Raw genomic sequence first — 23,802 nt, forward strand, 5'->3', positions numbered from 1 at the left:
ACAATTAAGCTTATGAATACATACAGAATTATTTTAGCATTGTTCTCTTCAACACCTAAAAGAAATGTTTAGCTTTTTTTTAAATATTTAAAATATGATAGAGAGATATTTAGATTATTTTATTTAGGCAAATAATTATTAGTAAAATAAGTGGTAAACCTTAATCTATAGCTTCTATTAGTTTTCTAATTTCATATATATTTATATTTACTCAGTGATACATTTTGTTGCATATTGTCACCGCCTTTGATCGCCTCTGGCTTGTCTGGCCTGGCTCTCCGCAAGCTTGGCTCACTGCCTGACTTTCTTCCCTGTCTAGCCCCAAGCAAAAACCCCCTTCCGCTAGTGCTCCCAAACTGAGCCCCCTTACCAACTATCCCCCCACGTCTGACCGACTGTCTTTTGTGTCTTTTTCTGTTGCGGCATTTAACTGGAGTCTGTCATGCCTCGCTCAGGTTCACTATCTCATTGCAGTCGTCGCCGTTTTGTCGTCTCACTCGAGCTCCTTGGAAAAGCCCCCACATGCCCCTTCAGACTTTCCCCCCTCGGTCCGTCTGTCTTGTTTGTCAAACAGCAACAGAAAAACAGTTAAATGCCAGTTTACCAGTTAAAATCGGAATCAAAGCGAAAACAATGACACAGTAGCTTTAGCACAGCATTTAGTAAGGGGAGTCAAGCGAGGAGAGGCCGTAGAAGGAGGGAGATAGCTAGACGGCAGCAGAGAGAGACGGGGCGATGGGAGCGAGCGAGAGGCCAGACACTAGCCAGGTCGACAAGTGAAGTGAAGTAAGCAGCAGTAGCAGTAGCAGCAGCAGCAACAGCAGCAGCAGCAAAGGCAGAAAAAAAAATCGTCTAGACACAGACTAGACTCCATAAAAATAATTATTATCGGTTGCAATTTCTGCTGCTCAGACTGCTGCTGTTGCTCCACCCCCTCCACCTGCCACTCCTTGCCTATGCCCCCACATGCCTAAACTCTTTCTCCACCGTTCGACGCCTCCAAATGTCCATGTCCATCCAGTCCCACTGACTGAAATCGTTCGTCTCGTTTGCCGTTCGTTGGTCGCTGTCCGTTTCATCTGCTTCACATTACGCCAGTTTCAGTTCCAGAGTTATACACTCGAAAAAATATTTAATTCGCTGAATTTGGAGCAGACAAATACTGAAATCTGAGATGTCAGAGATCATCAAAAAAACTAGAATTATTCACATACCTATTTAAATTACTTAGGATTAACTTACTTAGGATTTTTACTTTCAAACTATTTTGTATGCTTTAATTCTATTGAAATTTTAATTATATGGACAGAATTCCTAAAGTAATGGAACATTATTGTATTAAATCTTAATATTTAAATCATATCATATCATATCATATCAATCTCATTAGATAATATAATATATTTTGTGTCTCAATTTCCTTGAATTTTATATAAGTAGTTTCTATGAATTCATATTTCTTTATTGGTGTTTCATATGGTTGATGATTTTTTGTAAATCATTGATACTTCCTTTTTTCGAGTGCTTCTGCATTTGGCGAACTCTTCTCAAATCTCTTCTATTCTGTTCACCCATTGAAAAGTTTATTCTTTCTGCACGTTTTGTTGTTTGTCAGAGAATGGCCACAGACTACGCCACTTGGATGTCCTCCCGCTCCACCAGTAGAGTCTCGAATCTCCAGGCTCCTGCATCACCAGTATCATCATCACCATCATCATCATCACCCCGATGCCATTGCAATGGGAAACGGAATGAAACCAAGACGGAAACGCGATGCAAACGCAGACGTCCGCTGCAGACGGAATTGAATATTTAACACCAAATCCCCAGAATGTGGCAAATTGCCTTTGATATCCAATTGCTCACTGGGAATTGAGAATAGGCGCCTCCGGGAATCGAGGGGGTGCATAGGAGTCTCGTAGGACCTTTATTAAGTCACTTTAAGTCTGGTGAAAGTGCAGAGTTTCGGAGTGGGTGTAAAATAGAGAGATATTTTGCAAGGAGTAATCAAGTCTTTCATTTAATTGGGTGCCCAATATTTATTTTAAGTTTATGTTCCCATTTAAAAACCCTAGGCTTACAATTCATATTTAGTACAAACTAGAATAGTCTTCTATTAGTATACTATACTACTGAAATTAACTCAATGCCGCGATACAAATCTTAAAACCCCTTTTATGTTAAGTACCGTTAATACATATAATTGCTGTCATTAAAGCGAATGTGTTTTATTTAAGTTTAGAGCATACCATTCGCCTCCAATTAAATGAATTTACCTTCCGTATCAGTTGTTCGAAATCTGATTTGTTATTCATTGTGTCTCTTTTGCCTTTCCACCCGCAATTATTAACCATTTTCTGCAGCCCCAACTCCCCCAAAACAAGCCCCCTAACTGCTTAGTTCACACACCATCCACTTACGGTCGCCTCACTTTGATAACCAATTTAATTCCCTGATTGCCGGCAAAATCAATGTCCGAGAGCCAAACACAAATTGCAGGTGGTCAAGCCACAAGGCACCACCTTATGAGAGCCCCAGCGATTTGGACGATGTGCCAGACGGATTCGAGTGCAGAGTGGGTATTTTTGAATACAATTCGAGACCATAATTACATTTATTGCAGTACAAAAGCGCACTGGTCGCCGGGGGAGAGGGGGTGTTTTCAGTGGGTGGAGGTGGGACATGAACATGCATTGACAGATGGACAAAAGGGAGTGGGAGTGAAAGGGTTGAGGGCGGTCGAGGAGGTCGGAAGGGGCAGAGCTGGGGCGACATGTCGTCACGCTTCGTTGGGCAGACATGCAGTGGACATCGTTCTCTATTCCATGGGTGTGGGCAAGGCAATGCAAGGGGACCAGCGGCCATGCAGGATACACTTTGAAAAAAGCATATCCAGTTTAACAAAAAGTTATGAATTTGTTAAATTCTGGAAATGCTTATATTGCATATAGCGTATTGAAGCACTAAAATTGGGGTTTAATGATCATAAGAATATACTTATGGGTGTCTATAAAACACATATTTTACATGTTGAAAAAAACAAATATATATAAAAATAAACATTTTATATCATTTATTATAATTTTTGTTTATGTTTATTTATGTAATTTAAGATTGAATGCTTGGGGATTAAATGGAAAGGAAAAGAATACGTTTTATTTGGTCTCGAAATACCAAATAGGTGTATAAAATATTTCAATTCTTTTAAAGTGATTTGAGTACCTCATGAAAAGGGTCTTTAATAAATAACCACTGTTTTCCACAGTGCCCATCCACGATAATTGCCATAATTTGCTTGTTGCGTGAATGGACAGACGGAAAAGTGCCGGCGATTATAAAAGGGGAAGGCTTCTTTCGGCGCTGGAAGGGTGCAAAAAGGACAACTTCCGTTTGCCGGACACGCGGACCTTCCCGCTCACACATACATACACGCATGTGTATGCAGGGGTCTTTTTTGTCTTATGTCCACCTTGTGTCATATTTGAGGTGAGCATAAAGCCACTCAACGCCGCCATAAATCAACTGCACTCTGATCTAAGGCTGTCAGCGCGGATAGTCACCAGACAGTGCGACTGAGCGGCAGATAGCGACGAAGAACAGCCGAAGTAACTAAGTCAAAATTCAGAAATGCTCGACATATCACATACCCTACACGATCTATTTTTAAGTGGGATCATCTCCATGGCAACCCATGCAAAGGATGAAACCCGATTGCATTGCAGAAAGACACATATGTTAGTTGGCTTCTGTGCCTATTGCTTGAAGTTTAATTTGATTTCATTAAAAGTAAGATATTTGAAAAAGATAGGAAATATAGATAGATGTAGATAGATAGGAAGTTTAGAAATATGCATTAAGAGGATTGATTTGAAGAGTAAACTAAAGAACAACTATTGTTTTCAAATGATTTAGATAATCTGCTTATTATCAGCAGTAGTTCTCTGGTTTTTGTTGATAATGCCTTTTACTTATAGTGAATATACCCTCCGGCAGAGCATGAAAACAGCCAGTGACAGCGACAACTTTGTCCCATAACTTTCCAGACGACAAACAGACAACATCGCCGTTGTCGTTGATGTGAATGTCGATTGCGATGTCTGAGTCTGGGTCTGCTCTCACCTATAGAGCTATATGGGTACATGGCAATAGCCCTGGCCATAGCTTCGACTTGGACTTGGTCTCTGGTGCCAGGTTCCTCTTCTGGTTCTGGTTGCCAAGCTCGTTCCGTCTGGGTTTCTCACACGCGGAGGTTTTCCAGGTCGCTGATGCCTGCTGCCCAATGCCTGCTGCCTTTCTGTGGGAATGCACCTGAGCTTTGGGGTTCGCCTTGTTTTGAGCCGCCTTTTTTTCGTGTTTTTATTTTTTTCTGTTGTATTTCGTTTGGGTCTTCAGCTGAGTTCGACTTTGACTTGTGTCTAGACTGCTGACTGCTGGCTGCAGACGGCAAAAGGGAAACAACAGGAAACGCCGGCAGACAACAGACGGGCAGACCTCTTTGACAGCTCAAACAACTGAAACGAGCCGACTTGCAACCAGCCAGCAGCAACTGGCAACCTCAATTGCACAGTTGCAACAGTGCAGCAACAATGGCCACATCCACGTCTACGTCCACATCCGAGATATTGGGCAAACATTGCCAAACTGCGCGAACCATTCTCGGCTGTCAATATTGTCTGTCAACGCTGTCGTTTGAGCCATCTTTCCATTCTTTATTCTGGCCTTTTGTTTCTTGTCAGCTTTGTTCTTTAGTCATTTTCTTGAGTTTCTAAAATATGCCACATGTCTGGAGCTGAGATTACCTTTGGATTTTTGGATTGCTGCTGAGTTGAAGCTTGCTTTAAAATATGTGCCAACTGGCCGGCCAGCTCCCAATTCAAATACTTATCCCTATCCGATTTGAATAAACCACCAAAAATAATGTTATACACAATTATTATATATAGTATTGATAATAGCTTTGTTTTAGCTCCAGAACCCTTCAAGCTGTTCTTCGAAAATCAATACTAATGCTAATCAATTTATGACATACATTTCAATAATTTCTTCATGGAAATTACCGACTCGCAGCAAGCGAGACATTTTCCTCCTTTCATGACAACCTACTTTGCGCACTGGCAACTGTAATTCGTTTTAGTGAATTAACCAGCTTAATTAGTTTAACTCGAGTCGAGACTGGAGCGTGGAAATGGATGTGGAAATGGAGAGATTCCCGGTCAGTGATTCGGCAGTTAGTCGAGGACATTGCATTCCTGTCTGTCTGGGGGCTTTCCCCCTTCATCTGGTTTTCGGACTGGCAGCCATTTAGTCGACTTGATGTCGATGTCGTCGTAGTGTTTAATTATTCAAAACCATGTCATGTCTACGTATAATTTTATGCATTGGCCAAACCAAGCGCCATGATGAAACCGATGGTCATTACGACCGCTGATGATGATGATTATGATGATGATGACGCCTACACAGAGGCGCATGAGGTAGACGGCAGACAGCTGACACCAAAACTATAGGCTACACAAAGCAAAAAAAGGAGTAAAACATTTTGCATTAAAAATGCGCAATTTATCGGGAATTCGATCGATATAGCTTGAAGGAATTTCAGTTTTTGTCTAAGCCTCATAATAGTTTGGTTATCTGGCAAAACTTCTGATAGTACGAGGTTCGCTGATGAATGAATGTGAAAATTCATATTATATTTATGTTTTATGTTATGTCATTTGGAATATTTTAAAGAAATACATATATATAGTATAATATAATATAACTTGTTATAATTCCGCTGGATATTTTGTTTTTACAAAAACCTTACTGTTTTTACTATCCCAAAAAGTATGCAATTTCTATAAATTTATAAAATAAATTTAAAAGTTTTTCCACACGACAATTTATATATAAATGCACTTCGTTACAACAGATTTTTTGGAATAAGTATAAAGAAAGAAATATCATTTTTGAGTGTACACATAACTACAACTATCTATCGACAACGCCACATGTGGCAAAAGCAGCAACCGCAAAACAGACAGAGACGGCGATAAGTCCGCAGAGAGGGACAGGCAGAGTGGGAGGAAGTGAGACGGAGAGAGAGAGAGACAGAAAAGGAGAGAGCTGGCTGCACTGGCAAAGTGGCATACCAGACAGTCTGACGCTGTTGGAGCCCACGAATGGCCCCAGTTCCCTCGGTAACAACCGCTCGCCACCGCCCCTTCCCTCCCCTGCCCTCTTCCCGCCTTGCCACGCCCCCTTACCGCCCCCCGTTGGCCAGATCTTGCCGTCTGGACGAGTACAACGACGACAAAAACAACAACGTCCACGGAGAGCACGACCACGGTCTGTGGCAGACCGAGACTATCGAAAACTCGAAATTTATTCGTTGGAAAAAGTTGATTTCTGTCGCCTTCCTTTTTCTGCCCACTTTTTGTTGTATTCTTTTTTACGAGTGGATCGAATATAATCAAGGGGTATATAGGCAATTAAATATTTTAAAACCGTAAGGCATTTTTAGAATTCTTACAGTTAGAAAATGTTACAATCAATTCTAAAATATTATATGTGCCTATTCTGAAAAGATAGCTATAAACTAATTAAAATAGGAATTTTGTATTTTAAAGTATGTTATTAAGCTCTTGGTTCATTAATAATTCTATACCAATAACAGGCTTAAAACCACACATCATTAAAACCTTCTGTATTCTTAGCCAACTTGGCTAATACATTTTTTATATTTTCATTGGTAATTAGTCCGTGCTATTATTATCATAATTACTAGATAGCAAATATTCTTCGACATCTGCATTCTTTTTTCTTCACCTCCATAATCTCCAACTGTCTCTTTCACTCTCTCCCCGTCCCACTCCCTCTGTCTGTCTGTTGTTTTTAGCGTCGTTTTTCGCCTTATATTCCCTTGAATTGCAGAACAAGAACAACAAAAAAGAAATGCCCACGAAAATTATGTTAACCAGCCAGCTGTGTTAAAAATCCCACATCATATCCATATATCCCCATCCCCCAATCCTCAATCCCCAATCCCCATCCCCGATTTTTTTTCTGAAGACAAATGCCATATCGCATAAGGCATAAAATTATTCAGATACGATGTCTGGTACTGGAACATTTCAGGGCAATTGTTGCTGCGATTTGTTGCTTATTCTCGCTCCTTTTGTTTATTCTTTCCCTGACATTTTTTTAACAAGTGCAGTATGTTTTTTTGGCATTGCTATGCTTCGTTTATTTTTGAACATTTGTCGTGTTCGCATGTTGTTTTTGACAGGTAAACGAACTACGGAGTTCCATTTAATGTCGTAAAATGAGGTAAGTATAAATTTTTATACTTTATTATAATAGATAATATAACATAAAATATAATAGGACGTACACCGAGCCATAAACTATTTAAATAGATTGTTAATATATTTGTTCTTATCCTTAATAACCTTTTTATTGCATTCTCAGGAAAACCTAAGTAAAACTTCAATATGTATGTATGTAAAGTACATAAGGAATATTACAAGTACTCCCAAGCCAAATTATCTGTTCAAATTGAAATGATTTTTGCATTTTAATTATATTGTTTATTAATCACTTACCGTAGTTCTGCCAGAAGGGATCTTCGCTGCCCCCGTTGGCTTGCGGATTCAAATCGCTGGGGGAAACCAATTCCTCCTCGACTTGGTAGACTTCCGTGTACAGTATGAATTCGAGTCGCGATCTCCGCGTGGTTGTTGTGGATGTGGCTGATGTGGCTGCTGCGACTGTTGGATGTTGCGGCGGGGTCAAAGGTGATGCAGTGGTCGCTGTTTGGACCGTATCACGTTTGCGTTTAAAAATACGAGGCACGGCACGCAGAGATACGTTTGTTGTTGCTGCTGCCCCGGGCACATGTGGCAATGTAGTTGATGTTGTTGCCGCTTTTGTTGCTGTTGCTGTTGCAGATTGCTGCAACAATGTAGCACGTTGATTAATTTGATATGGCAAGAGCATAGACGCGGGCGATGCGGATGCAGACTGCGACGCGTCGCGACAACGACAACGACTACGACAACGACAACGACTACGACAACGACAACGACTACGACAACCACGATGACGATAATGACGATGATGTTGCTGGCTATGACGAGGACGATGGCGGTGCCGATGCCGATGCCAATGACGATGAAGATGAAGATGAAGATGACTATATGGACACGGCGGACAGGACGGGGATCGCGGTGGATCGGCTGTGGTTGTGGTACGAATATTTGTCTCGGCACTTGGACTTAAGTGGCAATCCGCACTCGATGCTGGTAATTTATTTTGCAAATTTGTGCCAACAGCGAAACGCTCCCCTCGCTTTTGCTGCGACTTGCTCAGAATTAAATTTAACTTACGCGTATTATTTGCACTATTTACACTGCACAAAATTGCACTACCACTATATACAGCGCTCTGCGCCTGCGCACTTGCCACAGAACTCTCACTTTCGTCGCCGCTTCCAGTTGCATTCGATATTGAACTGCTGATCGAATCGCTGCTCTGGCATCTCCGACACTTGCCACCGCTTCTACTCAGCCGCTCACCGGGCTTAGTTCGACTAAGTATCTCAATGACCGACCACCCTGGCGAGGTGGCGGATCCCTGGTGACCCTGCTGCAAGGTGTGACTGGAACGGAGAAGCCCCGATCCCGGCATTGGCACCGCGAGGGCTGAGGCTGAAACTGAGCCCGGCCGGAGGAGCGTCGTCAGGCTGATCGCAACCAGAACCACTGTGCACCACCACAATGTGCAGCGGGCCCCCGCGGCGCCACTGGCTGCATGCGTGGGGGCCACAGCGTCGTCCGCCGCCGGCGATCGGATTGTTTACGCCGTGCTTTCGTCCGGAAATGCCCCAAATCGCATGGTCAATTGCGGTGCAAGTACCCGATCAATTTGCTGTGATTATAGCTGCAAGAGAGGAAACAATTGATTTTTAACAGACCATGGAATTTTTATATATTAAATCTAAATACATTAAATTTTATAAAGTAAATAGAAAATAAATGAAGTAAATATTAAGGAGTAAATAGAATATACAAAAAGTAGTTTACATTTTTTCGTTACATCACATTTGAATTAAGTTCCTAACACAACTTTTTTTGTCTAACATACTTAATGTTCATGTTCTTATATATAAGAATATATATAAAATAAATAATATATATAAAATAAATAATAATATATATAATATAAAAATAATATATTTACTTAAACTTTAGTTTAGCAAACTGATCTTAAACTAAATAGTCCTTACTGGTGCTAAAAGGTAAATTACATAACTAGTTATTAGCTTGCGTAATTATCGTTTACAAAAAAAAGCTCTCTACAATCATTTAATGATAAAGTTCATGATGCTTTTAACTACAAGTAAACACTATCTATGTAGGTATATCCAACCTATTAAATCCTTTCTGAACTGATGTATTGGCATTTAATATAGAACTTCCTCATCTATAAAATGATTGGCAACTAACTTAATGCATTTATTACCCGCTGTGAGCTAATAGTGCACCGCTTTTCTTGCAGTGTGCTTATGCTGTGTGGTCGCCCACTTGGCTCTTGTGTTTTGTTATTTTTTTCCTTGTTGTCGCGTTCACTAGCTGCATTTGCTTTTGTTTTGTGCCAGTCTGTCCCAGAGTCTGTTGCAAAGTATCCACCGTCCCACAATGATTCCTCCCGAACCCCCGACGAAAATACATAGTGACTCATGGGCGGGGCAAATCGGTGAAAGGGAGGCAAAAAGAAGAGGAGACAGTGTCTGAGCATCGCCCTGTGGGCATAAATAACCCCAAGAACTGCAGCACGAACAACAATAATATATGTACATATGTATGTTTAGATGCTGCGGCATTGTTGTTGTTCCACGTTGCGTATGCGTAATATTTTGCAGAAATTTATGTTGCACTTCTTTGCGACTTCGTTTTTATTATCATCATCATCTTCATCGTCGTCGTCGTCGTCGACTTCTATATTTAAAGCAGATCAACAGGAACACAAAGAATGGGAGGATGGAAATCCTGTTCGTTTTCCTCCACTTATAAAAGAAAAGATGGTCAGAAAAACTAAAGTAAATCAACAATGTAAGTTCCAGATAAGCACTCTAACAACTTTCAATTATTTCGCTAAGAATACCAAAAGTTTGACGTTTTATGAATAAGCTTCATATACAAATTATGTAAATGTTGATAAGTAATAAAGTTAATATTTAAGTGATTTTCTAACATCTATTCAGAAAACTTTTATTGACCTATCAGCCAGCAAACTTTTAGGTTAATTATACCTTTTTATATGTTTTTGATAGTGCAACAACAAAGTTGCACCGCTGTGCGTCAGAGACAGATTGATGCCACAAAACAACGACAGCATTAAGATGGATCGCATTGAGGAGACGAATCATACTCATCAACATCAACAACTTCAGCCTCATCCTCATCATCTGCGTCTGATTCTGATTCTGTTGTTCGTCTGTTGCTCGCTTATTTTTATTCGCTTTATTGAAATTCCTTTCAAGTGTCGGAGGCGATCGTCATCATCCTGCTATATCCTCCTTATGATCACGACCACGACCATAATCATTAACAACCAACAACCTTTGCTGTAGTGTTTGTGTTTGATCTGTTTTTGTTACCCAGACAGACGGACTGACGGACAGAGACGGCGGGCCGGGGATCGCTACTGTTTCTCCTTTTTGGAGCCCAAGAGCTCAAGAGCCACGGCAATTTATTTGATTGCCTCTTCATTTTCCGCCCCTCACTGCGCTTGGGTCCCGACCTTAAGACGAAATTTATGTTTGCCATAAAAACACGATCTCCGACTCGGAGTCATAATTAATAAAAAACAGCAAAATAAAGAGGACCAAATCCGAAATGCAGAATGCAAAACAAAAACGGGCCCAGAAATGTGGCCATAAAGTGCTGACAAGTGCTTTCTGCCTTCCAACTGCAGATCGCAAACAAAAGTCTCGCGTGAGTCAAGATCATTTTGAGACCGAGTTTATTTGGACCTTTTTTTGTGGCACCAGCTGCACTGGATGTGCTGGGAATGAAAGGTATGAGTGCGGAACTTTATGAAAAGAAATTACCATACAAAGTAAACTCAGTCGCTGGAATGTGGCAGTAAAAATAAAGTGTCTCCATCGTGAAAATAAATCTTTTCAACGTTGCGGTCATTTGCAATATGCCAATAAATTAAATGTAAATTTCTACTCATTTTATCAAGAAACAAATATTTAAGTTTCTAAGCTTTGCGATTAAGAGTATGATTCCAATACTGTGACCTTCAAGATGTGATTTCAAATTATTGGTATAGGCTCTATTTAAAAGGGGAATTACCAAACAAAAAACTATTAAGCGAAAAAAGCAATATAAATAACCATATCAATAAGCCGAAAAAACAAGAAAAACTTCTGAGCATAAGCATTTTCATCTAATTCAAACACATTCCAGTTTATTTTTAAACAAAACGCCACATTCTTGAGTTTATTTCGGTGCCGGCAAAAACAAAATCGAAGGCTTTTATTTTCCATTTGCAGCATATCGAGCAGTTCGCTACTGGGGGGTTACGGGGGAAAACCCAAGAATTCGCGAGTAATCGAGAAAAGCCGGCTGTTATCGATATAAAAAACCAAAACACCAAAAAGCGAGCATTGGCATTTGCCAGATAAGCGAGTAGCCTCGCACTCGTACATACCAGAAGGTCGAATGCTCGATTTGACATTGAGCAGACGTAAGTTCGAAGAATTTCGGCCCAGGAAAGTTTTTCCCAGCGCCGAAGTGGAGGAAACGCCCCTCGAAATCCCCCTCGATCCCGACACGAGTAGACTATTTCACGCACGACTTTCGAGCCCGTGTCACGCCGAAAATATCGAGCACACTAATCGAGGAATTTCGCACATGACAACCAAGTATTTGCGATTGCTCTCTCCCTTTCACACTGCACTTTCTCTCTCCCTCTTTCTCTCGCACTGCATCTCTCTCTCTCGAACAATTATTGACGGTATTTTGATATGGATTTGTCGTACTTGAATGTTTCAAAAAAAGTGAAAAAAATTAAAATCACTTGCTGGTGAGTTTCAATTACACTGTTGAGATAGCACGCTTATCCACGAAGTTCCCGATACCATGCCATATGGCCATATAGCTTTCACCGATCCGATCTAGCCGCCAACCTGCGCCGCACTGAACTAAATGCGATTTTTTTCGCAGCTAACATAAAAACTGCCCGTTTGTCTCCAATATTTCACACATTTCGCGCACTCGGGCCCCGGCGTCTATATAGACGATATATGTCCCTGCATCGGCCGGGAATATAGAAGGGGGCTGAGAAGGGGCGGCCTGAGACTCCGACGCGGCGACAGGCGTGCCTTTTATTTTTACCGCTCACTGTGTTGTTGTTCGCGGGCAGGGCGGAGGAAAAGCCGAATGGAAAACAAAAACTAGAAAGTAGCAACATTATTTTTGTACTTAAAAATAAATTGAAAAGCATTTTCTTCATCTGTTCTTGCAACAACGGGCGCAGGAAAATCAAGCGTGAAAAGTGCTGCCACTGCTCCCCACGGTTTTCCTCTCCACTTTTAAGTCTCCACTCTACACTCCTCAAGGGCTACACCTGAAATAATGCTTCTAAAGTACTACATTTTAAAGAAAAGCTGACACAAATGTTGCAATTAATAAGAAAGGGATAAGCTATTCACAGCATTAACAATATACAATTTTCTAATTATAGGTCATTATTCCAGAGATCGTAAAACCTAACACAATACTTATTCAGCCTGTGCAATCTAAAATACCATTTTGGATAGTCACATTTATTTGCCCAGTGCATTGTTTTTCTCTCCGAGGATCGGCAACTGACTCCCTGCCGCCGTCTCCGTCTCCGTCTGTCTGCCCGTACCCGTCTGTCCAAATGTCTGGCCCTGCTCATTATTTCGCTATCATCGGGAGAGACGCGAATTGGCGACAAGAACAACAACCTGGTCCAAAAATACCCTCTAACGGTGGGGTAGAGTGGCATGAACGACGCAGACACAAGCAACATCATTTTTATTCAAGTAGAGAATAAGAATGTTGCAGAATTTTTGCACAAATAAGTGGAGGAGGTTGGGGAGCAGAGGTGGCCAAGAGGGCGACAACCAAAACAACGATCTTAATGTCATCAATCCGAATTCAAAATGCTCTCTGTGTACGTCAATTCTGCTTGAGTACACAAAACACAATTTCATATCCCAAAAATTAGTATATAATCTATATAATATACATATAAATAAAATAATTTTTTCTTATGTGTACTTCACTTTCTAATGTCACAGTTTAAACCCTGTGGAGCCTAATTAAAATATTGTGTGGTAGAGCTTCAAAACATTGTGTAAACCTAGTGTAATAAAATCAGTTATTTTTCTAGGCAGCAGAGCCTACATTTTCCTTTCCTTTCGAGGATGCCTTAAAATCGTCTCTGTATTAGAGAATTTTCTTGTTTAAGATTTTTATTATTAAAAACTTCCATTTACAAAAAACCAACACATGGATTATAATTGTCTGAACCGAATCCTTACTATAACCAGCAATAACTTCGGAAAAACAAAAGCCGGCAACAAAAATACCTCAACCGATGCATAATTCTCTATTCTCGAGGATAGGGCCGCCGAATGGGAGTCCATGTGTGGGGATTCTTGGGCTATTTTCAGATCCATCTGACTCACTCGCCCCCAGCCCCATCCGATCCTCCCGCCCCCTGGCTGTCTATGCCGAGCTCCCCACGAAAAGAACAATGAGCCAGCAACCGCTGAAAATCTTCCACTTGCAGCACCGCACAAAAGTAACGCCTGGTCCAAAAAAAGAAATTTAGCTATGTGAAAATTGCATGAATTAGAAAACAAAAAAACGGGGAGAGAGGAAACTGCCATTCCTGCTTCTACCTACTGCTGCTTCTGGCGATGATGAGGAATATGATGATGATGATGGAACCGTGGAAGGAGCTGCCAGGCAAAAAAATCCACTCAGACGAAAGTCCTTAGACTTTGCATTTCGGCAAATATAATGCACAGCGGGCGGTGCTGGCAAAGGGGCGTGGTCGGGGAAAATCAGGAAGTTGCCACTGCAAGATGCAGCACAGGAAACTGCCAGGCGGCGACGTTGGCTGGCTAAGAACAATGCCAGGCCACACAAAAAAGTAAACCAAGAGCGTAAACTAAGCAAACTTGCTGATGCCGAGGAAAGAACACTGAAAAAAGGGTAAGATACTTCCGAGAAAGGTAACTAATGCTGGAATACGTTGTCTCCCATATGGCGATACGGAATCATCAGCAAAACATTAAGAATATGATAATTACACATGCCATTATTTTCTAATACATTAACTTTATGTCAAACCAACAATAAAATATTTAATTTGTAATGAATTGTTCCTAGTGCATCGGCAGAACCAACTATGTACATCCAGCCTCCTAGCCACAATAATACATAATTACAATAAACAACTGCACTTTATGCAACAGCGCAGCACCAACAATATCCACATCCTCGTTGACGTGGAAATGCAATCAGCGAAACTAAAACTAAAGGAGCAGAATATCTCAACTGCCAAGGATCTCTAGTTGCATTGCCAGTAATTTGATGGTGTTGTTATTGTTCAGCACAGCGATATTTTGGCGGATGAGTTGGTTTTCATTGCACTTGTCTGGCAATTATTGTAGCTCGATAAGTGCTAGAAGAAAAGGGACAAATCAAGTGATGAATAGGCTTTTATGTAAGTTTTATTTTTTATGCATTTTTCCAGAAGTGCATCGGTACGTAAACGTAATACGTGTGGGAGAAAAACAAATGGGGACTTTATTTTAACCAATTAGCATTGTGATTTAAGTTATTTTAATTGATAAGATGAATTCTGATTTTCAGGGAGTGGATATGATAGTATTGTGCTTACAAAATAAAAGATTGTTAGGAATGTTAATTCAAAAGTATTAAACATTTTTTATTTTTCTTAGTTTTCCTCTAGGATAAGTAGTCTTTGAGTAGTAAGCTTTTAAGTAGTATTTTTTTGCATGTATTTTATTTTATATATTATTTTTATTTATTTTCACAACTTAAGCTTTGTTGCAGCAGTGACTTCCAGCACAACAGTGTTCCAAGCTGTGTACATAGTTAGAAATTTTTAATCTGACCCTGACTTTGGTCGCAACTTTTCCTGGATTTTTTTCCCAAGAGTTAGTGGTTTTCCATAGAAAAACCCATAGGAAGAGCTGGAAAGCTAGAAAATAGAAAACGACCGAGGAGAGATGCACGAACCTGGGAAAACAGAATCCGTTGATGGTTGTACATCATTAGAGCGCTATCCTGGCGCCAGTTGACCAGACAGAGACTTCCTCTGCCCCCTTCCTAGCGCTTTTTCTTTTTCCTCCCCTCTGGCTCCGTCTCTTTCTAGCCCTATCTTCCTATCTCTCTGTCTCGCCTTGGCGATAGTTGCATCCTGTCCGGCAGTTGAAGCCACGACTGGAAGTCACGTCATATTGATTGAAATTTAAAATGCAAATCACTTAAAGCGTTCAATTTAATCAAATTATTACAACAACCAGCTGGAAACCCACAGAAAAAGAGATGGTAATGGGTAAGTAATAGTTAGGAAAGGGGGGAAACTGCTGGCAGCCAGAACAAGCCGCAGCGACAACGAAAGGCAGGCAACGACAAGTCATTTTCCACATTTTCCGTTTGCGGTCACTCGAGCAGGCGCCGCCGAGTGGCTTTCCATAAATGGGGTGAAGCCAGTGGTGGGCAGGGGTAGGAATTGGAGGAAGTGGTGGCCACATGAGAACGTGTCTATTAAAGTGATAGCCTGGTCTGGAGTTGGTCACTTCTGGACAAGGCAAACACCTACAAAAATTACGGCGACCCCTTTCTGGCGCCACAAGAGTTTAAAAGCGGGTTGCAATACATTCAACAATTATTGCATAAATAATTTATATTATTTATATTAATTTAAATATACATTTTTTATGAGATCAACAAATACCACTAAACAAAAACAAAAATACCACAAAAACACTTATTATATTTAAAGCAGAATTATTGTATTTCAAAGATAAGAATATATATAAGAATATGGAGAAGAAAAAAACATTTTAATTTATAAGTATTAACAAAAAATCAAAGATTACCCGTAATACTTTATAATTATAGAAGCCGTAGTGCTATGTTTTAAAAATGAATTTGTGGAAAACGGTTATTTTTAATTAAAGAAAATTGTCGATAGTAAGTACATACATTATTTTTCAGTGCACCGAGCTAGAAAGTAAACACATTGCCCTGACATCAACAACATTGTTTCAATGCTAATGTTGTCCAATCTAGCAGGCCGGCGTCCATCAGCCACGCCCCCCCTGCACCTCGCCCCACCGCCTTCCTGGGCGGTTGCTGTTGGCTTAATTAAATTGTGGTTGCCACTTGCGAAGCGAAGCGCGTACACAAAAATTACACAAAACAACAACAAAGACAACAGGGCTGCCACTTTATGATTGCAATTGTTGTTCTAGCTGCGGTGGTTGTGGTTCGCTTGCAACAGGCAGCTGTTTTGCATAAAACACCCTGTGCTAAATGTCCAATCGATACGCGATCTGGAGCTGAGGTGCATTTCACCTTTCCTAACTTTTAAAACTAGATCCTCGTTCGCAAATCCAAGTACCTTATAATGCATACTTAGGAATCTCAGTCATCAATTGCCTCGGTGGCGCAGTTGGCAGCGCGTAAGTCTCATAATCTTAAGGTCGTGAGTTCGAGCCTCACCCGGGGCATGTACATTTTTTTATTGTATGTATATAATGCATATGTACTTACATATGTATAATGTATATAATTGACCTCATTTTAATTTATTTTATTTCACGGGCCTGCTGAAATTTGCTTATTTATAAATCCTTAAAGAAAACTTAAAGGAATGTGCGAACAAGAAAAATTTTATGGACATATCTATGTGAACATGTTTAATTATATGTACATGCATCTATTAGAAAACCTAGCATCATTATTATTTAAAGGGCATCGCGGGGTCTGCTCCCTTCGAGAACTAAGATGTTTTTCCCTCATTAAATCTGTAAACCGCAGAAATACGACATTTATAAAAACCGCAATGAGGGCAACGCGTTGCAACGGGCAAAAACTTGGCTAACATCGTTATGAAGATTACGACGTTAGTCACATTATGCATAAATCTGAAAACAAAACCAACAACAACACGAGGACAACAACAACAAGCCCAGTAACAGCAATTAAGTTAACTAGCAAAAATAACAGTGTTGAAGACCGTGGAGAAATGTTGGAGTCACTCGATTTAACAGGAAAGTTAACTGAAATTCATGGGGGAACACTTTAAGACTTAAGCTAAATCCAGCGGGAAATGAAATGCAATTTCCAAGGACTCTCCGACTCGAAGGAAAATGGAGGGAAATCGCTATGGAGCTGCAAGCTCAACTCGACTCTCTTCATTTGCCGCCCCAAAAAGTATGCAATGAAAATCGAAGCAAACGAAGTGAAATGCTCGTAAATTGTAGTTGGCTGACAAGTTGACTCCTGGCTGGATTCTCCAGGAGGAGAGGCGCCGCCAGATGGGCGATGGGTGTCGGGTGGTGGGAGGTGGGAGGTGGTTGGGCGCCAGGATGTGTCAGGATGACATTGCACTCGACTCGACTTGGCGACGAGTGCAATGAAACTGGAAAACTTACTCCAGACGAGCCAGGAAGCGTCAGGCATATCAAATTGTTGGTGTTAGTGCGGGCGAACGGAGCCCCAACTAAGCTCCCCACTGCTCTTTATTTGCTCCTTGCGAACTCCCCGTTCAATGTATCTCTCTTTATTGTGCATTTGTCCTTTGGCAGCTCAGCGAAGGACAAAATTCAATGAACGTTTTCCTGTCTTCGCTGATGCACTACAAAAATATACTTCCGGTATTTGTAGAAATCGAATAGTTTCATGTTGCATTCAAATAAATTTATACGATTTGAATGTCCGTATCAAAATAATATCAAAATAATTATATAAAATATAGCTATTCGTTTATCTAAATTTTGCACTTAATTATCTAAGAAATTATAATTAAAATATTCTACAGGATTGTCTAAAATATTAACAGTTATATTAATCAATACGGTAATTTCGACTTTCATAAATTCACAATAGAGATTGATATTTTCTGAAGTGTGTTAAGGGCCAATGAGTGAAAATCATGACTAAAAATAGACGGAAAGAATAAAATACAATCGCTTGGTACCCTCGATTCGGTCATAAAAAGGATTTTTATGAACCCGCCGCCACTTGAGTTCGCCAGAGGTCCCAGCTGACCTTTCAGCGGTGGTCATCACCTGCACAGCTGCACTTTCATTAATATTGTGTTTTTGTTGCGGCTTCCCAAAGAGTTTTCTTTCAGACCAATTAAGTGCTGGCTTTCCTCCATTGCTTTCCCCCATTGTTGTTGGCGAGCATAAAATTCAATCAAGTTTTGTGTTGAGCCAAAAGTTACGATGCCTCAGACAAGAGCGCAGCTACCCCTTGAGCACCCATTCCCCCTCCGGTTTAACCCCCCGACGAGTGCCAGACAGACAGGACACGTTTGTCCTTACATTGTCCTCTGGTCGGTCGGTTGCTGTTGCATCCCATGGATCCCTGTCTAGACTTGAGTTGGTTGCCCCCAAACCACTGCCATGACAACCGCATGCGATTTATGCTGATGCGAGCATTTACCCCCATCCCACCCCCCAATTAGCACCCCCTGCACTTGCCACGCGTTAATTTTATTAAATGCAAATTAAGCTTTATCCCATTTCATTCATTAGCGGCTGTAATTTAGCCCGCAAGAGTCCTTGTTTATTAGCACCTCGAATCGGTGGGCGATTCACACGGACTTAGCAGGGTTCCAATAGGATCTAACATATTTGATCATTTGAATACCCCAGCAAAATATGTTGTTTTGGCTTATTGATTTAAGCTGTTCTATTGTAGATACTTATGTTATTTAGAATAAAAAGTTTCCAATCGAAACCAGTTTTAGAAAGAGTGCTACGAAAATCGTAGTCTTAGGCAAACTAGTAAAAAATTAACGTTTAATCATTTTTTATACAATTTTCTTAACTAAAAGTGTTTAAATTTGTATAAAATAGTTTTATAATTTCATAGGAATAATTATTTAATTTATTTTTTTAATATCCGTTTCAAAAAACGGCCTTTGAAAATTAAACTTTCTATTTATCTCACAATTTAATAGGTTTTTTCTTTTTTACGAAAAATAATATCCTTTATTTTGGTTTGCAATACTCAACCACTTTGCATCCCTGAACATGCGACGTTGAAAAGTGCATTTGAGGTGCAAATTCCCATAGGAAGATTGCTGCTTTGTGGCTCTGTTCCTTGGCTAATTTGCAAACCAATTAAATGTCAATTTGAGGCATTGTTCCTTGTCCTGCCTTCCCTTATCACACACCTTCCATTTCGCTTGCCCCATGTGGAAAAACTTTTTTTGCCACCGCCAAAGTTTCGCCCATTGCCTGTCTAGACTTCTTTGGCAGACTCTCACGACTTCTTCCTTCGACTGCAGTACGACTTTTGCCCGTAGTTTGCATTGCGTAGTTTGCATAACTTTTCCCCCAAGCTTCAAACTCCATTCTACCCTGTGCCTTTCAACGGCTAAGTGAGTTTTAATGCCGACAAAAGCGCCCGAGGGCGGAGCACTGTGGTTGGGGTTTCCAGCCAAATTGGCATACGTTGCGTATGCGTTATGTGTGCATTTATAGTTTGTATGCTTAGTTTGAATACTTCACTCGATTCACTCATTATTCATGTCTGTTCGCCACTTGGCTTGCTATGCGGAAACTGTCGCCCCACAAATATAACACGCCCCCACAAACGCAGCCCGTCGGTCTTTCCGTCGGTTTTGGTCCGATCCGGGAAAAGTTACGGAAACACGGGGAAGTCGGAAAGGGGTTTCCATTCTGGTCAAAAAATTGTATGCAAAAAGGAAAAAATAACGGCCAAAAATTGCACATTGCAATGCACATAACAAGATGGAAAATAAGGTAAAAGGGACAAACCGAATTCTGAATACTGTAAAATAACATTTGAACACAACCCTTTAAAACCCAATTTACTTAAAACATAAACTGTGAATATACCTACATTTTAAGAAATGGAAATATACTTCTTAGTACATGCGAAATACATGCTTTTAGAGAAAAACCCTGCAGCTTTGGCTTATAAAATGAAGTTAAAAGCAAAGCGATTTCTAAATTAGTTTTGTTTAATACTTTTCATCCATTTTAATTACGGCGATACAGCAGTCCGTCAGATGCGAGACTCCACTCCGAGCTGCGATTGCAAAGTTTTAATCACCTTTCTGATCCCAAAGTGGTCATGACCCAGCCCAAGTGCAGGCCTCTCCTGGCATTCGAATATGGCTGCGGGATACTCGGACTTTTTTGCCGAGAATCAGAAACAGAACGCCCACCCATTCAGCCACAATGGTGGAGCGGCGGCGGAGCAGAGGCAGCCGGCCAATGAGTTTTTGAGCTAAAAGTTGAATTGTGCATCGACGTCCCCCCAGGACTCCCCAAAAACCCCGTCGCCCGCTGCCTCTGTGTGCGTGTGTTTTCGACTGTCTGTGTGGTATGCACTTGTCTAGACATTGGCTAGACAGTGTAAAACCAAAAAATAACAGCAACAACAATTACAGTAAATGCCGGCGACACAAAACGAAGCGAAATGTTGCACAATCCACGTAGAACCGCCTGAAAGAAATCACGGGAATGGGACCGAGAGACATTGTAGTCGTCGACGAGACGTCGGAGACAAATTTTTGGCAATACATTTGACAAATTTCCGTGCGAATGCTGAGTGCAAGCCGCACGAGCCTTCGAAAAATCCACTCCACCATTGTTTTCTACTTTTGATTTTATTTGGTAACTAAGTGGAAACTACTGGGTAAGCCAAAGTGGAGATCCTCCACTCCATTCAACTTCATCCTGTGGCGCTCCATTTACGAGGCACCGAACTTCTTCCGCTGGTACGGCGGCGGCAGCGGAGCCAACAGATTGTTTGTCGAAATGCTGACGTTGACAAGTTCGTTAGAGCTCAGGCGAGACACGTGCACCAGGTGCTGCAAAGAGAAAAATGGAGGTGTGAAAGTGTTTGCAAGTAATGGGGGAGGTTTGGGATTTATTGCAACTATATAAAGGATGAAAAACTTTAAAAAATGTATAGTTTGTATGCCTAATAGTAGCTTTAGTCCTCTTATTCTGAACAGTTCTTTCAGTTTAAATCAGATTGCTTTGTAATTCAAAGTGTCACGAAATGCTTAAAATGATCTTCCATTTTTCTTACCTGTCGTGGCAGCAGCGTCTTGAGGCTCAACCCTTTAGAGCCGGCAGCAAGTGTGGAGCAGTTTCCGTTTGATAACTTCTTGGACTTGCTGTTTCTCACAAGCTCCTTTGGATCCAGATGCTGATCCCTCTCCAACACATACAAATTGGTCTCGGTGTGAACAATAAATATATTGGGGTTTTGTGGATCCAGGCTGATTCCACTGATGCAATGGTGCCTGGTCTCCGGTATCAGGTACTCATCAGTTTCACAGGTGAATATCCGATTGACGAAATCGTATTCCACCAGCTTTCCATTGGCGTAGGCGACCACCACACGTGGGTGATCTTCGTGCATGGATAGGGATGAGGTACCTGCTCGATGTCTAGGTAGGTTTAACAGATGCTTGTATTGCTTTCCATGTAGTTTCCAAACCGATATTATGTGGTCTGAGCATGCAGCCACAATATAATCGCCATGCGAAGAGATAACCAGATGGTTAATCGTATTCTTACAATTGTCACTCAAATCTACAGTATATTTGAATGTCACCCGATCTTCCTCTAAGTTAAACCAACTAAGATGATTGTTCTGCTGATTGAGCAGTACTAGACCTCCCTGCTTTGTGAAAATTATGTGACTGGCTGGTTGAAGTTCTTCGGGAAGATCGTCTACCAGACGCTCCACTTGCAGGGGATCACTTTTTAAACGACTGATTCGGAGTTCTTTTAAGGTGGAGTAGCAAATCCAGTTTGCATCTGGTGAAATGGCAGCAGACTGTATAAAGTTTTGCTCTTTGACATTTAGTTGGAGCAGTTTCTGGGGTGGCTGCTCCAAAAGTAGTTCCTCCGTATGACCTACTGGGTGGGTCCAGGGTTTCTTCTTGTCCTCGCTTTGCGGGGCCACAGAACCCAAACGCCACAGGTGTAGGCTGTTGGGATATCGTAAAAGCAAAAGCTTTTTACTGATTGACAGTGATGCTACGGAACCCTTCAGAAAGGGAGCATGCTGCGACAGGTGTGCATGCATCCGTTCACTGGAGGTAATGGTCAATATGCCATCCAAGCCACCCGAATAGATTTGATCGTCGATAACCAACAGGGATTTTACATAGTGTTTGTGGGCATCGCGCTGCAGAAATTTAATCCACCGCTCGCTGGTGGACTCCTCCCGCTTGATCTTGGTTTTGCTGAAAATCCGGATGAGCGGTGGCTGCATTCCACTGCAAACCAATCGATCCTCCTTTTTATTCACAGCCAGGGCAAATACGTTTTTATCAAGAACTCGTGTTGAATCGATCTGTGTCGCGTTTTCTGCATTCCAAACGGTTACAAATCCTGCTGAATCGCCAGCAATAATCGTATTATCGGATAGGACCTGTAGGGACCAAACGATTACATTCTTTTCGGAGAGGGACATCGTGTGCAGAGTGGTGCCCTTGAGGACGTTCCAAATGCGAACACATCCCTCGGTGCCGGTCACCAATTTAGTTCCTGTCTTATCAAACTTGATGCAGAGAACGCGACCTTTTTGCTTGTTAAAAAGGGATTTATAGGTTATTTCGTCATTCTCGATGCTCAGGAGGTTAATGTGCCCTTCCTCTGAGCCAACGGCAATATCCGTTTCTGCGGGGTTCACGTCGAGACTCCAGAGAGCATTACCAGTGGGAGAGTGCTCGTATCGTGGTTTCAGCGTAATCAAATCCCACTCGATCAGTTTACCCGTGAGATCCACGGAAAACAGACGGTTTCCCGCCCAAGCTAAAGATTCTGCTGGTGAGTCGGGAGGCAGGTGGATTACACGATCTAAGTAGGGGGTGTGCTCCAGGTTCCACAGCTCTATGACCGGCGTTTCACTGCAATAAGTGTACTCATTAGTGATCCCAATAATCACAATAATTCGTAGGGTTTTTTTTTTTATAATTTACCGACTAAGAGCGAGACACTTGCTCGATTTACTATACGCCAAGCTGACAATTCCACGCGGTTTTATCGTGTAGAAGCGCACATTATGCACCTGATGCTTCCCCCTTTCCTGTGGTTCCTTTTTCGCGGTATTCGTCATTGTAATTAGTTAATACACTTATTTAGCAAGAAAAAATAAAGAGCAAAACTGAAACAAAATTCCACTGGAGATGCACGTGTGTGCCTAAGAGTGGCCAGATGTTCTATGTTGCGAAGTAAACAAAGGTTGAGAGTTGCCATTTGGGTAAGAATATACCAGATTAACCCTTAGGGGGCAGCTCTAAAACTAAAACTTATGATGGGCGTCTAAAACTGTTTTCAAAATTGAAAGTTCTTTTGTAAATATAATTTACATATTTATTTAAGATCAGCTCTAGGAGATGTTCTTGTGAAATGAAAATAAGTTTTCATGTGAATTGTAATTTCTAAATCTATGGTAGCAGGATATCTGGAATGCTTATAAATTAAATAACTTTATTTTGAAATATAAAATCCTA

General features: G+C 41.1%; 2 protein-coding genes and 1 non-coding gene across 3 annotated transcripts; 1 reads left to right on the forward strand and 2 right to left on the reverse strand.

Moving 5' to 3' along the window:
- Window positions 1–7,575: 7,575 nt before the first annotated feature.
- On the reverse strand, window positions 7,576–9,134 carry LOC122616795. The gene is made up of 2 exons (XM_043792357.1): window positions 9,124–9,134; window positions 7,576–8,722 (listed from the first exon to the last, which is right to left on the reverse strand). Exons 1-2 carry the CDS (start codon window positions 9,132–9,134, stop codon window positions 7,576–7,578), a joined length of 1,158 nt encoding a protein of 385 aa, XP_043648292.1.
- Window positions 9,135–16,719: 7,585 nt separating this feature from the next.
- Window positions 16,720–16,792, forward strand: Trnam-cau. The gene has a single exon. It is a non-coding gene; the product is annotated as a tRNA-Met (tRNA).
- Window positions 16,793–20,915: 4,123 nt separating this feature from the next.
- Window positions 20,916–23,513, reverse strand: LOC122617021 (U3 small nucleolar RNA-associated protein 4 homolog). The gene is made up of 3 exons (XM_043792660.1): window positions 23,269–23,513; window positions 21,363–23,196; window positions 20,916–21,138 (listed from the first exon to the last, which is right to left on the reverse strand). Exons 1-3 carry the CDS (start codon window positions 23,403–23,405, stop codon window positions 21,019–21,021), a joined length of 2,091 nt encoding a protein of 696 aa, XP_043648595.1. The 5' UTR covers window positions 23,406–23,513; the 3' UTR covers window positions 20,916–21,018.
- Between the last annotated feature and the right edge of the window lie 289 nt (window positions 23,514–23,802).

This window comes from Drosophila teissieri, chromosome 3L (assembly GCF_016746235.2).
Source record: "Drosophila teissieri strain GT53w chromosome 3L, Prin_Dtei_1.1, whole genome shotgun sequence".
Taxonomy (NCBI): Eukaryota; Metazoa; Arthropoda; class Insecta; order Diptera; family Drosophilidae; genus Drosophila; species Drosophila teissieri.